At 48.1% G+C, this 15999-nt stretch overlaps 1 protein-coding gene across 1 annotated transcript in view; it reads left to right on the top strand.

The window, feature by feature from the left end:
* The first annotated feature begins 225 nt into the window (after positions 1-225).
* LOC137426684 (gamma-aminobutyric acid receptor-associated protein-like 2) overlaps positions 226-15999 on the top strand; it is a 34524-nt gene continuing 18750 nt past the window's right edge. The window contains exon 1 of the mRNA XM_068115468.2: positions 226-432. Coding sequence (XP_067971569.1) covers positions 399-432 — 34 coding nt within the window. The 5' untranslated portion in view covers positions 226-398. The remainder of the gene's footprint in view (positions 433-15999) is intronic.

Below are 15999 nucleotides of genomic sequence, written 5' to 3'. Positions count from 1 at the left end.
TACAATTGATGCACTGTATATGGGCCATGGCGTTGTTAGTTTCTCACTTGTGTTTAACAACTTGGAATATTATAGGTATTTCTCCTCATTATCACCAAAAGTTCTTCATTGTAATCTGATATCCGTTAGTTTCAACGCCGTAAATTACAGGAAAGTAAAAATTGTGAAGACGCAATGGGAAAAAAAAACAACAGCGATGTTGTACGTCGTGACGTCAAACGTATGAACGCAGAATAACAAACATCACGCTTGGTGGTTGGTGTGTGTCGTTGGTTATTTTTTATTTTGTTCTCGGAAAGAGTACATTATCTCGTCGTCGGTGTACTTTCGAGGTATCCTGTGGTAAAACGCGAGTGCATCTGTCAGTAAGGAAGGTGGACAGGGCCGTCGATATAACCATGAAGTGGATGTTCAAGGAGAATCACTCTGTGGGTGAGTTGTTTGCTTTATACATTTCCTTGACTTTTGGCTATTTTTATAATGGACCCGAGGCCTGCGAGTCAAAACAACAACAACACACAGGCTTTAGACCGTTCAAACGGTTCATTCACTCGCGATGCCGATCAGTGTTGGGTAGTTAGTTGGTAGCGCGTATTGTAATTATGATATAATCATTATTTACACGTTGTTCGGTAGTACGGCACGTGATGCCTTCGTTTTACGATCGATCCTGTTCATTATTATTACTATTAGTCGTTTCGAGCGTTATCGGCATGTGGTAAACAAACGGCTAACGAAAGTCCATAAGTAAATACTGTACCCTACGTCATGTCATATGACAGGTAAATGAGGTGAGTCAGCTGGAATACATGATGAAGGGGCTGCACACAAACACGTGACTTTTTGGTAGTTTTTCATTATGTTTATGACGCCCCGTCTGATCTCCAACCCCCCAATAAGAAAACACGTGATCAAGGAAATAACGATCTCCAATAACCTTCCCTCACAACAGCGAAAAACATCTCGCAATCTACGGTTATGACGTTTACAATGCATCGCATTCCGAACCAGAACAGAGTGCCGCGGGAAGTGACGGGACTTTCCCCCAAGGTGTGTGTGTGTGTGTGTGTGTGTGTGTGTGTGTGTGTGTGTGTGTGTGTGTGTGTGTGTGTGTGTGTGTGTGTGTGTGTGTGTGTGTGTGTGTGTGTCGATTGTGTGTGTGTCGATTGTGTGTGTGTCGATTGTGTGTGTGTCGATTGTGTGTGTGTCGATTGTGTGTGTGTCGATTGTGTGTGTGTCGATTGTGTGTGTGTGTCGATTGTGTGTGTGTGTCGATTGTGTGTGTGTGTGTCGATTGTGTGTGTGTGTGTCGATTGTGTGTGTGTGTCGATTGTGTGTGTGTGTCGATTGTGTGTGTGTGTCGATTGTGTGTGTGTGTCGATTGTGTGTGTGTGTCGATTGTGTGTGTGTGTGTGTGTGTGATTGTGTGTGTGTGTGTGTGTGTGTGTACTTGAGAATAGTGTGTGTGTGTACTTGAGAATAGTGTGTGTGTGTACTTGAGAATAGTGTGTGGGTGTACTTGAGAATAGTGTGTGTGTGTACTTGAGAATAGTGTGTTTGTGTGTGTATGTGTGTCTATTTGAGGGTAGATTTGTGTGTGTGTGCACTTGAGAATAGTGTGTGTGTCTATTTGAGGGTAGATTTGTGTGTGTGTGTGTACTTGAGAATTCGGTTTGTGTGTACTTGAGGATAGATTGTGTATGTGAATATACAAACATGCACACCCATATATAGTGTTACGTTTGTAGGGGGTAGGCAGTGATTGGCCAAAGGTGGGCGGTCCGCTTCGAAAGTCCGCTTATCCGCTTATCCGCTGCAGCGGACTAACGTTTTCGAAGCGGATAAGCGAATCGGAACAACCCCCGGAAACCGAAGCGGATAAGCGTAAGCGGACTACCGAAAAATTAAAGCGCATCGCGATTCGCCAAATCAGCTGTTAGCCTGAGCCGTTACTCTAGAATTGTGAATATTTATTTAAGTGAATAATAAGTGAAACCCTAACAACTCGGCTCTCGCCCAATCTCTTCCCGCTCGAGTTCCGTGATGCTTGGGTAACTCTGTTTCTCAGGCATAACACGCCGTTCCCGAGCTCTGCCTCGGTCGAGCGCGTGTTCAGCTACGGGTCGGACATCCTCAGGCCTAAGAGGTCGGCCCTGGCTGCACCGAACTTCGAGGCCCTCGTCTTCATGAAGGGCAACCTCCAAATCCTCAAGAAGGCCCACGAGGTGGAGGAGGAAGACGAGGACTAGTCAACAGACTGCTAGTCTGTTGACTAGTAGACTCTCTTGTCAAAGAAAGGACGGGCAAATTGATTTTTCTTTAATGTAACTTGCATATATTAAAATTATATTTAAATTAACTGTAGAGTAGAGTAGAGTCGAGTGGAAAACTTTATTTCAATAAATAATTCCAGTAATCTCTGTGTGTATGTGTGTGTCTGTGTGTCTGTGACCGCTGTTTCTCGACAACCACGGGTCCGATATACTTGAAACTTGCCAGGTATATTGCTGGGGACCCGAGGATGTGCCTTTTCAAGGTTTGAAATTAATCGGACCAGTGGTTCCCAAGGTATGGTCACCGTACTCGCAAGCCGTTCGCTTTGGCTTTGCGAATGAACCAAACCATTTCATGTAAATATAGGGGGGGGGGGGGGGTTCTACCGTACTCGCAAGCCGTTCGCTTTGGCTTTGCAAATGGACCAAACCATTTCATGTAAATAGAGGGGGGGGTTCTGTGGTCGTTACTGCCACGTGGTTTCAAAGTTTTTTTTTGTTGTTGTTGTTTGCACGCATGTTTTTTTGCACCCACGTACGGGCACGCCCTAGTTTCAATAAATTTTGAATAAATTTTATTTAAATAAAAATGTATATTTTCGATCTTAAAAGCTTTGTTTGTCTTTGTAGTAGTTAGAAATGGCTATTTAGGCTTAAAAAGCATTAAATTCCCTTTAGAAACGTCAAAAATCGCTTTAAAAACGTCGAAGCGCTTTAAAAAAATCGAATCGAAGCGGATAAGCGGTAAGCGGACTAAGATTTTCGGCCGCTGAAGCGGATAAGCGAATCGGACTACACGGGCTGGTGGAGCGGATAAGCGGTAAGCGGACTTAAAATTTTCCGAATCGCGCCCACCTTTAGTGATTACCTTAGTCCAGGTAGAATTGCATCGGTAGCGTGCTCCGACTGTAGTAAAGAAGAAGAAACCCCATGTGTAAGAAGTCGGAAATTCGTTTAGACCGGATGTCGTGTAAGTGTATCTTCGTCCTCATGAGAGGGGTTGGGTTTGTTAATTAGGTAGGGATTATGGGTAAATTAATCCCCTGTATGTAATGGCCTCTTAATTTTCCTTTGTTCCTTATGACACCAGCAGCACAGCACAACCGCATGGTAAGAAATCGCCCATTAACCACACTAAATAAAAACCAACCGGAAACAGGACATTGAGCACTACCATGGATAACATCGACCTGGTGAGCACAGCGGCACAAAAGGTCCGTGAGGCCACGCCCCGAGGAGCGGTAATTGGTCCGGGATTTGATTGACACAAGGACTGCTAAGATGGGACACGCTGATAGGAGCGGACACGGACACTTCGTGAGATGACGTCAGAGCCTGGACTATAAAGAAACGCTCCGCCGACATTTTCTCCTCTTGCGCAAGGGAGATTCATCACGAACAGTTGTGTCCCGACATTTTGTTTCTTTCTTCTTCTCTCGCTTTCTTCGTGGCTTTCTCTCTTGTGTTGGGGTGCTCCGGAGCGAGGGACATTCTTAAAGAACCGGGACATCTACAGTGCGCTCTTGGGCGAGGGACATTCATTGGGAGCAGCCACGATTTTGTATCTCTCGGTTGCTGGATCCGTTGGTGAACAGTCGTGTTCCGACATCTTCATCGTGATTGTAAGGAGGAGGAACTGTGGACCGATAACTGCGGTCAAAGCCTCTCCTCAGTGATAGACACATGAAAGCCCACTTGGAGTTTGCAAAAAAGCACCTAAAGGACTCTCAGACTGTGAGAAACAAGATTCTGTGGTCTGATGAAACCAAGATTGAACTGTTTGGCTTCCGTATGGCCACTCTGCCATAAAGCCCAGATCGGTGGAGTGTTGCAGTGATGGTCATCCTTCTGGAAGTTTCTCCCATCTCCACACAGGATCTCTGGAGCTCAGCCAGTGACCATCTGGTTCTTGTTCACCTCTCTTACCAAGGCCCTTCTCCCCCGATTGCTCAGTTTGGCCGGGCGGCCAGCTCTAGGAAGAGTCCTGATTGTTCCAAACCTCTTCCATTTAAGAATTATGGAGGCCACTGTGCTCTTGGGAACCTGCAATGCAGCAGAAATTTTTTTGTAGGCTTCCCCAGATCTGTGCCTCGACACAATCCTGTCTCTGAGCTGTGCAGGCAGTTCCTTCCACCTCATGGCTTGGTTTTTGCTCTGATATGCATTGTCAGCTGTGAGACCTTGTATAGACAGGTGTGTGCCTTTCCAAATCATGTCCAATCAATTGAATTTACAACAGGTGGACTCCAATCAAGGTGTAGAAACATCGCAAAGATGATAAAGAGAAATGGGAGGCACCTGAGCTAAATTTCTAGTGTCATAGCAAAGGGTATGAATACTTATGTCAATGTGATATTTCAGTTTTTTCTTTTTAATAAATTTGCAAAACTTTCTAAAACCCTGTTTTCTCTTTGTCATTATGGGGTATTGAGTGTAGATTGATGAGGGAAAAAATCAATTTAAACGATTTCAGCATAAGGCTGCAACATAGGTCGACTATAGGTCGACTTCCGGAGGAAGAGTTTTCGGAAGGAGTCGACAGAGGTCGACTTCCGGTCCCTCGGGCGACGAGGCTTGCTTCGAGCTCTCCACGGAATCGAAGTTTGAGTGTTTTCCCATTCGTGTCTTTGTCGGGTTTCCGCTGGTTGTTTTGTTGTGTGTGTGTTGTTGTGTGTTTTGGTTTTGTGGTTGTTGCGGATTTGTGTGTGATTGGTCGTTTTTTATTCGCACGTCGTGCGCGGCCTGGTCTTTCCGGGCTCCCTTCCCCCCCGTCGGTGTTTTGTGAGTGTAAGTTCTTTCCTTCACAGGATTTGCTTGTTTCTTTGATTTTCTTTTCTCCCCCCTGCCTCTCGCAGGCATCTTACCCTTGTCAGGCGTTTTTAAAAACAGGACAAACGGATAGACAAAGAATTCTATATTGATTCTTTCTCTCCTCCCGGACACGTGCTTGTTCGCTCTCCTCCTCGGCTCGACTTGTGCCCCGCCCCCTGTATCTCGTTTTTCTTCCACCTCTGCTCCTTCTTTCTCAAATCCACGTTCTCGCTTGGAGACTTTTCCCAGATTGTTTTTCATGGTTTTCATGGTTCTGTTTGGATATTGTTGGAATATGTTTAAACCGCAGCCGTGATGCTGACGCCGCCCTCCCCCCCCCTTCCCCCCCCCCTCCTTTCCCCCCCCCTTCCCCCCCCCCCCCCCAGAATTTCCATGTTTTAAACGTTTCCCAGTGTGTACCCTGGTCAGAATAGGTACACCGTATCCCTGCGTGTCGTAAGAGACGACTAAGAGGGTTGGCGTCAGGAAGGGCATCCGGCCATAAAAACATTGCCTCAAAAAGAGAACCATGACAATTACAACTACATATTGGCAGGGTGCAGCCCGAAGTGGAGATCGGTTTCTGAGGTTTGGGACATGGAATGTAGGGACAATGACAGGGAGATCAGGAGAAGTGGTGGAAGTATTGGTCAGAAGAAGAGTGGACATATGTTGTGTGCAAGAGACGAGATGGAAGGGAAGTGGTGTGAGAATGGTGAAGGGTAGGCAGGGACAGAAATACAAGTTTGTGTGGCAAGAGTGCCCGGAGGGCGTGAATGGTGTTGGTGTCATGTTTTCTGAGGAGTTTGTAGACAGTGTGGTGAGTGTGGTGAGTGTGACGAGAGTGAGTGATAGGTTGATGATGGTGAAAATGATGATTGGAAAGCTCTTGGTGAACGTCATCTCGGGATATGCTCCGCAGGTTGGTCGAAGCGATGAAGAGAAGGACAAGTTCTGATGTGCGATAGAGAAGCTGATGGAAAACGTGAAAGATGAGGAAGTTGTTGTGGTGGGAGGAGACCTGAATGGACATGTGGGAAGGAGTATGGATGGTTTTGAGGGAGTTCATGGGGGTTACGGATATGGTGTGAGAAATGGAGAAGGTGAAAGGATTTTGGAGTTTGCTGATGGAGCTGATTTTTTGATTTGTAATACTCAGTTCCAGAAAGAGGATAATAAGCTTGTTACATACACGTCAGGTGGGTCGACGACAACCATTGACTACCTGATGGTGCGTAGGCGAGATAGGGGGCACCTCCGGGACACAAAGGTGATCCCGGTGGGAGGAGGCTGTTTCACAGCACCACTTGGTTGTCTGCGACATAAGGGTGAAAGGTGCGAGGAGAGCTCGGCGGGTGAAGTACCAACCAAGAATGAAGGTGTGGAGTTTGAAAGAGGTGACAGAAGGGAGGAATTAAAAGAGAGGCTGAGTAGGGTAGAGGATAATGTGGTTGAGCTTGAAAGTGGTTGGATGTCAATGAAAGCTAGTCTGTTGGGAGCCGTTGGTGAGGTATGTGGATGGACAAAAGGACCACCGAGGCACTCGGAAACATGGTGGTGGGATGATGAAGTTGGAAAGAGGATTGACGAGAAGAGGAAGAAGTTCAAGGAGTGGCAGAAGGCGAAGGGTACGGGAGCAGAAACAACAGAGCATGAAAGTTATAAGGCAGCCAGGAAGGCTGCAAAGAAAGAGGTAGCAAAGGCGCAGGAGGCATGTAGGAAACTGTTCGGAGAACGCTTGGATTCGGAAGAGGGTCAGAAAGCAGTATTCAGGATTGCAAAGCACATAGCGAAAGAGAGGTGTGATGTGATGGGGGGTGAGTTGCTTGAAGGATGAAGTGGGACAAATCGTTGTCGACCCAGATGGAATTGAAGGAAGATGGAAAAGATATATGGAAATTGCTGTTGAATACAGAGAATGAATGGGATGGCAACATAGAGAGTAACCCAGTTTTAGGACCGGCAGAGAAGATAACTGAGAAGGAAGTTGAGGAAGCGATAAAAGCAATGAAGATTGGAAAAGCGGGAGGGCTGACGGGAGTTGTGGGAGATATGTTGAAGGCAGCAGGAAGTTGTGGTGTGAAGAGAATGACAGAGATCTGTAATCTGGTGGTGAAAGAAGGCCGCATTCCAGTGGATTGGGAACTGAGTACCCTCGTCCCTCTATACAAGGGAAAGGTGACCCTCTGGAGTGTGGCTCGGACCGAGCGATAAAGTTATTGGAGCATGGAATTAAGGTTTTGGAAAGGGTGTTGGAGAGGAGGATAAGGAAGAAAGTGAAGATCGACGAAATGCAGTTTGGATTTATGCCAGGAAGAGGAACGACAGACGCGCTTTTCATTGTGAGGCAGTTGCAGGAGAAGTACATGGAGAAGAGGAAGAAGTTGTTTTTTGGGTTTGTTGATCTGGAGAAAGCATTCGATAGGGTTCCACGCAAAGTATTGACATGGGCATTGAGGAAGTTAGGAGTGGAGGAATGGTTGATCAGAGTAGTGATGGCAACGTACAAAAGAGCGCGCACAGCTGTAAGGACGAAGGACGGGAACAGTGGTGAGTTTGAGGTGAAGGTGGGAGTGCATCAGGGGTCGGTACTAAGTCCACTACTATTTGTAGCTGTGATGGAGGTGCTGGCTCAGAACGTAAAGGAGGGTTTACCGTGGGAGTTGTTGTATGCAGATGATCTGGTGTTGATTGCGGAAAGTATGGATGGACTGAAGGAAAAGATGAACAAGTGGAAGGAATGTATGGAGACAAAAGGTCTGAAGGTGAATATCGGAAAGACGAAGGTGATGGCAAGTGGTAAAGCATGTGGTGAGGTGGAAAGAACTGGGAAGTGGCCTTGTGCTGTGTGCAGGAAGGGTGTCGGAGTGAACTCCATTCAATGTACAATGTGCGCTGAGTGGGTTCATCAAAAATGTAGTGGTCTGAGAGGGTCATTTACCAGTGTGGCAGCTACATTCAAATGTAAGGTGTGCACAGAGGGAGCTGCAGATGGAGGAAATGTTGAGTTGGATCTTGGAGACGGCATGAAGCTGGAAGGTGTGAAAACATTTTGCTACCTCGGAGACATGCTGAATGGAGAAGGTGGATCAGACTCGGCAACGGTTGATCGAGTGAGATGTGCATGGAAGAAGTTTCGGGAACTGAGTGGCGTGCTGATGAGGAGGAGAGTGTCGCTGAAGCTGAAGGGAAAGGTGTATGCTGCATGTGTGAGAAGTGTTATGATTTATGGGAGCGAGACATGGGTAATGAACGTAGAGCAGCAACGAAGGCTGGAAAGGGTGGAAATGCGAATGGTTCGATGGATGTGCGGAGTATCGTTGAGAGAGAGGAAGACAAATGATGAATTGCGAAAGATGATGGGAATATTGCCTGTGATTGATGCTGTGAAGAGGAACAGGTTGAGATGCTTTGGTCATGTGTTGAGGAAGGATGAAAGTGACTGGTTGAGAAGAGTGATGGAAATTAATGTAGAAGGAAGTAGAGGATGGGGAAGACCGAGAAAGACTTGGCTAAAGATGGTGGAAGAAGAAATGTGGGCAAGGGGGTTAACAAGGAGAGATGCAGAAAATAGGGCGAAATGAAGAAGATTGTCATGGGGTAACCCGCAAGGGTAACCCCCGCTCTAGCAGGGAAAATGGCCTTAAAATGCATGTTGTTGTTGTTGTTGTTGTTGTTGTTGCTGCAACATAAAATGTGAAACAAGTAAAGGGGTCTGAATACTTTCTGAATGCGCACTGTATTTTCCAGTTATACTTCCCTTTGTCCATATTCGAGTCTAAGTGGGGACGTCCTGTTTTGGAATTATAGATTTTATTTGGCCGTGTTTTATTTTGTTACCAGCATTTTCTTTAATAAAGCTGCTATTTTTGTACAGTTTAATTCCGTCGTTTGAGTTCATTTATCCATGTGCGAATAAGTCGGGTGGAAGCCGTCCAGATAAGTTCATCATCCCCCTTTCCCTCGCGTGTGAAGAATACCGTCATTTTTGAATTGAATGCCTTGGAGTTAAAGCTCGTTTGGTCATCTGTGTCGCCCTGCGGTGTTCACCAGAGGGCAGGCACACAACAATATATATATATATATATATATATATATATATATATATATATATATATATATATATATATATATATATATATATATATATATATATATATATGTAAACGCCCCTCGGTCAGCTCGCCTCGGCCTTGATTGGTCGCGAGGGCTACCGATCCCGCCCCTCTTGATGACGCGTTGGCAAAGCCACGCCCTGTCCCTCGCGCTTGGCTGACTCCGCCCCCCGATGATGAGGTGGAGACACGCCTTTCTTCTCCGTTGGTTACCTCATGCGTAATGGAGTCAAATGCAGCAAACAGTGGACAGAAGATGAAAATGCAGCAAAGTGGCTGAAGAAGTCAATTGCAGCAAACCTGGCAAACCTGGCAAACCTGGCAAACGTGGCAAACCTGGCAAACCTGGCACTTGGAAGATGCCATGGGGCGTCGGAGGGGCCTACTCTTATTTAATTCGGTGCAATGAAGAGTCAAACTATTGGGAAACACATCCTTAACCTACATAAAATAAGGGACTAACTATTTAAAAGGATATATGGTGCCCTGTGTGCAGGTTTATGGAATTAACTAAGAGGACGAGCTTCGACCTTTCTTTACATTACGGAGGGTGCCATGTACACACAACAAAACCATAATTCTCACATTCTTTACATTTTCTCAAATTCGTTACACTTCTCAAATTCGTTACAATATATATATATATACAGAGTATATATATATATATATATATATATATATATATATATATATATATATATATATATATATATATATATATATATATATATATATATTGTTACGGACACGACTTAGATGTTGCTTGACCGAGCGGAATGGCCGCCGTGTTCGCACAAGTTACCCGATTACACTCGAACGTTGGCCGAATCGCGCTATGCTAAATCAATGAAGGAAAGGACACAACGGCTGGGATTAAGGCAACGACACAAGGGGTACAGTTCTCAAGACCTCCGGAGGAGGATATAATATTGGTTATGCAGGACGGTTAGATTACACGGCAAGAGGTACAGCACAGCAAGATGGGCACTTAGACACAGTCTTATCTTATTCCCGACAGACCACAGACAAACGGGACAAGACTGACTCACACAGGGATTGATGGCAAGGAAGGGCAGGCAGTCGATAGCTCAAGGTGCACCTTGGCTCAGGGGCAGAATCGACCCGGTCCGGTCCAGAGGTGCGGGTAGGTATCGTCGCGCTGGAGGTGGCGTCCGTTTCTCTCCAAGCTCAGGCGCATCTGACGTCACCTCCGTCTTCCTGCGCATGTCCAGCGGGGAGTGACACGCCCTCGGCTCGTTAGCTCCGCCCCAGATGGAATCGGTCCGCCGCTTCTTATTGGGTGCGGGGGGTTACCGGGCTCCGCCCTTGACGAGGAGCTGACAGTGAGCCCCTGCGTGGTAACCCCGTCGGAGCACGGGTTCAATGGCGGCTAACCAAGCCGGAGTGAGGACGCACACTCCCCGCGCCGCCGCCGCGCCGCCGCCGCTGTTGTTGTTGTTGGTGTTGTTGTTCCATGAGGAAGAGATGCGGGGAGGTATTGGGAGGTCCTAAACTTACTAATGGTGCCATACAATCACATTCTGGTGCAACGAAGAGTCAGAATTAATGGAAACGAGTCCTTAACTGACATAGACTAAGAATAACTAGCAAGATGTCCTATAGTTGTCTACGTGAGATGCGGTGGACCTGGGCACGACATTTAATGGGGGAAAAAGGGGGAAGGTCGGGCTACAGAGTGTTGTTTACAGACAATGGGACTAGGGAATGGGGGATTGGGGATAGTTGGGGAGTATTGGGGAAATAGGGGAATATTTACAAGCGGATATGGATGGAGGCCAAATCCCATATCCGCAACAATATATATATATATATATATATATATATATATATATATATATATATATATATATATATATTGTTACAGATACGACTTTGATGGTATGGTGGGCCGAGCGGATGGCCGCCGTATCCGTACAAGTTACCCGATTGTGCCCGAACGTTGACTAATCGCGCTATGCTAGACCAATGAAGGAAAAAGAAGACACACGGCTGGAATTAATACGACACGACACCAGGGATACGGTTCTCAAAGGTTGTTATTACAATAATGCGGAAGGTTTAGATTACAGGGACAAGAGGGAAACATAGGAAGGTGGGCACTTAAACACACTTATATTAACCCCAACGGACGACAGATAAACGGGACAAGGCTCACTCACACGGGGTTTGATGACAAGGAAAGCGGGGTAGCGATCGCTCCAGGTGCGCCTGGGCTCAGGGCAGGATCACGTACGGTCCAGTTTAAGAGATGCGGTGGAGGTATTGCAGCGCTCGAGGGGGTGGCGACTTCTCTCTCCAAGCTGGGTGCGCATCTGACGTCACATCCGGCGCGGGGCCGCGTATATCCGGCGGGGAGTGACACGCCCTCGGCTCGTTAGCTCCGCCTCGTGGAATCGGCACGTTGCTTCTCATTGGGTGCGTGCGGGGGGTTTTACCAGGCTCCGCCCTTGACGAGGAGCTGACAAGGAGCCCCTTCGTGGTAACCCCGTGGAGCGCATGGTCTATGGCGCTAATCGAGCCGGTGTGAGGACGCATCCTCCCCCGCTCCGCCGCCATCTCCTCTGTTGTTGTTGTAATTGTTGGGGAAGAAGATGGAAGGAGGTATGGGAAAGGTCCTAAACTCACTACTGATGCCATATAATCACATTCTGGTGCAACGAAGAGTCATAATTAATGGAAACGAGGCCTTAACTGACATAGACTAAGAATAACTAGGAAGATGTCCGAAAGTTGTCTACGTGTGGTGCGGTGGACCTTGGGCACGACATTTAATGGGGGGAATAAGGGGAAGGTCGGCTCTACTGATTGTTATTTACATGCAATGGGACTAGGGAATGGGGGATTGGGGAAAGTTGGGGAGTATTGGAGAAAATAGGGGAATATTTACAAGCGGATATGGAGGCCAAATTCCATATTCGCAACATTGCACCCTTCTCTACCCTCGGGGCGTCCCGACCCGATAAATTTTTACCTACTTTAGTGTGGCACGCAATGTAGTTCCCTCTACTATTAACTCTACCCTGAGTGCGACAGTTTTACAGATATTCACAAATGAGTAAATATGTCCCCCTGCGACGTTGCACCCTTCTCCTCACAGAAACACACCCACAGGATAACCGAATCCGGAAAGAATCCTCAAACTAAACATACAGCCGGTAGGGAGCATTATTTACAAGACTACGCTGCTATTTACACTACGATCCAGGACCTGTTTTTGGAGGAACACATGCAGATGTTATGCATAGAGAGAGCGCGCTTGCCAACATCGATACACCAACCCACGAGTGCTCTGTGGCCGACGGCCTTTAATAACGTGCAGAGCACCCTTCCCGAGCATCAAAAGCACCACCCCACCACCAATCGGTGCAGTCACCATTGTTCATTGGAATAAAAATAAATTCGACAACCCCTAACCCTGCAGGTGTCTCTTGCTCTTCGTGTGGCCTTCAGTGGTGTTAACTATTAGTGGTTCACCTGTATGGCATAGGTGCCACGTTGATCCATAGGTCCATCCCCGGGTGGTGCTTGGCCGCAAACGAACTGCGGTCCATTGTGGGTGGCCACAAACATTGCGGTCCATATGGTGTATCGATCCCGGCAGCAAACAGCGAAAGTGCAGGCCCACAACTGCGCAGCCAGCACCTCTCTCCCCTCTCTCTCTACCCCAAAGCCAGATCCTCGGAGGTGGGAGACAAAAGAAGAAACAAGTGAGTAAGGTGGTAAGGGCGCAAAAGTGCACGCAATGTAAGGTGATGCACACTGGGGGCACATGGGAACCAGGTGAGACAGGTACGTTCCTATCGTACGCCCCCCCCCCCCACCAGGTAACCTACATGGCCCCTCCCTTACCCCTTACTGTATCCACACAACACAACACTACCCATAAACATCTACTTTACAAATCAACAAACATCCCTACTGTCTTCCCCGTTCCTCCCATATACCAAATTCGTCTTCTCTCCCTCCTAACCAATCAAATTTGCCATTTTCAACTCTCATCAAAATTTGCCATCTCCAACTCAACATCAAAATTTGCCATCACCAATTCATCATCAGTCCCTCCTAGGGAGGGAGAGATGGAATCACCCCAATGTCTCATCCACGTCGTGATGCGTCTCACAAATCCAACAGCAATTCTCATTTCTGCAACACAAACAAAGAAAACACAGGTGTGGAGTCATCATCATCACCACAGGTAAGTGGCTGCGTATGGTGCGACAGGTTCATCAATCCTAACTATCGCCTAAATGACTTTAACAACTTTACACTACCCGGGGTCTTTCTCCGGCCAAACCATTGGCCCTCTTACACTATGGGTTCTAAAACCAATTCCCATTGGCCAAACTGTGGTGCTCTTCAATTTGGGGTCTCACTCCCCCGATTCATCTCCCGGTGCCCTCGTACAATTTCTGGGCTGCGACGTGTACCTCTCCCAGTGGGTCTACCCACCTGCACACCTCCACCACTGCAGTTGCCTCCGAGCTTACCTGCTCCTTACCCTAACCTAACTACCAGGGGAAGGCCCTCTGGCTCTCTCCCCACTCCGTGCCCTCTCTGGCACTGGGCTGCCCGATCCACACCCGGGATCCTCAGGCACCCACTCACAACTACCGGCTCCCAGAGCCCACCTGCGGCCTCACCTGGCCGACATCCTCACAGTGGTGGAGTGCCCAACCAACTACACACACTAACAGGCTACACGCCCAGCCATTTCCACAACACTAATGCACCCATTCACAACACCATTCTGCAACCGCACCACAAATGCCAATATCCAATCACAATTTACCTGTACCCCCTACCTAACACTTACACTACCCGCCCCGGGTATCCGTGATGGGGGTCCACTCTTCCCCCATCCACACCTTCGCACCATGCACACCACTTCGTACCACTTACTCCAACTCTCTCCACACACCTGTACTTGCACACCTGTGCTCTCACACCTGGTGCCACCTGCACCCTTCTCTCCCCAAGCGCATTCGCGCTGATCCACAACACTCACTACTCATACACTGCTCCACACACCTGTCCAGTTGCACACCTGTGCAATCACACCTGTTCAATCCTCACACACACAGCATCATCTCAGCTAACTACTCCCTTCTGAAACTTGCGCTTCCCAGTCGTCCCTTTAAACTATTGCGCTCCCACGTCATTATCATCCACACTAATCTACCTGCGTCCCCACTACAGGTATCAGTCACTAACTAAACTTAACGTTACCTAATGTCATCTTCTAGATCCCTACACACAATATCCTAACCCACCCGGGCTAGTTTTCACTGCCATACACCCCATAAGCTATTGCTCCTTTGCCCCCCTTGTGAGGGATGGTGGATTTGCCATCCCACCACATCGGGGGTCTCTCACTACCAATTTTGCACATCTAATTTCAACAAATTAAAAATTTGCCAATCACTGCCCATCATCTGCCAATCACTACTGCCAATCCCTTGCCAATCATCAAATTTTGTTTTTCTCTAATGTTGGGTCCAAAACACTAACCTCATCACCCAGTCGACTCACTAATACCTCTCGGTGCGCCACTCCCTGTCCAAAGCCCGGCTTCGTGAAGCCAAGCAATGGATGCTGGTTGTTTTGTGCCAGCGGCTGGATGCATCCCGCATTCGGTGCAGGGAAGGAGGTTTACCCGGGCCGAGATCCCACGCAGGGCCCGACTCGGCTATAAGTCGTTCTAAACTCTACCCCGTCTAACGTCGATGCTTCACCTGCATGCTTACATCCCGCAGCCCGTTCCTTGCTCACACATCCAGCTGTGCCCATGCTCCTCGTACCCTTCCTTACACACCCAGGTACACCCATTCCACTCACAGCCTTGGTCACACACCTGACCACCGAACACTTTGGCACACATTCGTTGCTCGCACACCTCACCAATACACCGCTTCGCGCCCCCTCCTCGGTCACCTCCTCTGTGACAATCACAGGTGTGCTCTCATTCGCACACCCAACCACGTGCCTCACCACCAACTCCAGCGTGCATTCCCACTCACGCTCTACCATTCCAGGTGTGCATCCTTCCATCCCAGGTGTACATCCTCGCTCACCTGTCACAACTAACTCGCGCTCCATGTCACTCTCACTACTTTCACCTCCATTCCTGATAGCGCACTCACCCTTACTCTTGACAGCGCACTCTTTCCCCATGCACCTGTCCGTCACACACCTTTCTCGCGCACACTCTCCCGTCACACCCTCTGTAACACTCACCACAGGTGTGCATTCTTCCTTGCCTTTGACAGCGCACTCTTTCCCCATGCACCTGTCCGTCACACACCTTCCTCGCGCACACTCTCCCGTCACACCCTCTGTAACACTCACCACACCGCGCTCCCATGTGCTCCCTCGCACACACGCTACGACCGACTCACTCTCGCCAGCACACTCACTCCTTGGTACACACTTTTTCCTCACACACCCCAGAGTCGGACTTTCTTGCACACCTCCATTTTCGCACACCAGACCTGTCGCACACTTCACCCACGGCCTCTCACGAACACCCGGGTCCATCTCGACCCCCAAGCTCCTTAAATCCCCTGGCGCATCATACGCACGACCATATTGGTCACCACTTACACCGGGTCCTCTTCCTCTTCGCTTCTCCTCCATCACCTGCGAATCCCTCATCCGGTTAATGAGCACATCATCACGATCCAAACACAGACTTTGGACCAATTCTTTTATCTCCTCTTTTATCTCTTTGTTATCCCCTCTCCGTCGCTTCTTAATTTCGCTCACCCCCTCTTCCACTTCTT

Source organism: Myxine glutinosa, chromosome 5 (genome assembly GCF_964187855.1).
Source record: "Myxine glutinosa chromosome 5, kmMyxGlut1.1, whole genome shotgun sequence".
In the NCBI taxonomy this organism is placed as follows: Eukaryota; Metazoa; Chordata; class Myxini; order Myxiniformes; family Myxinidae; genus Myxine; species Myxine glutinosa.
Note: the sequence above shows the minus strand (reverse complement) of the source record. Positions and strands in the feature narration are given on the sequence as shown.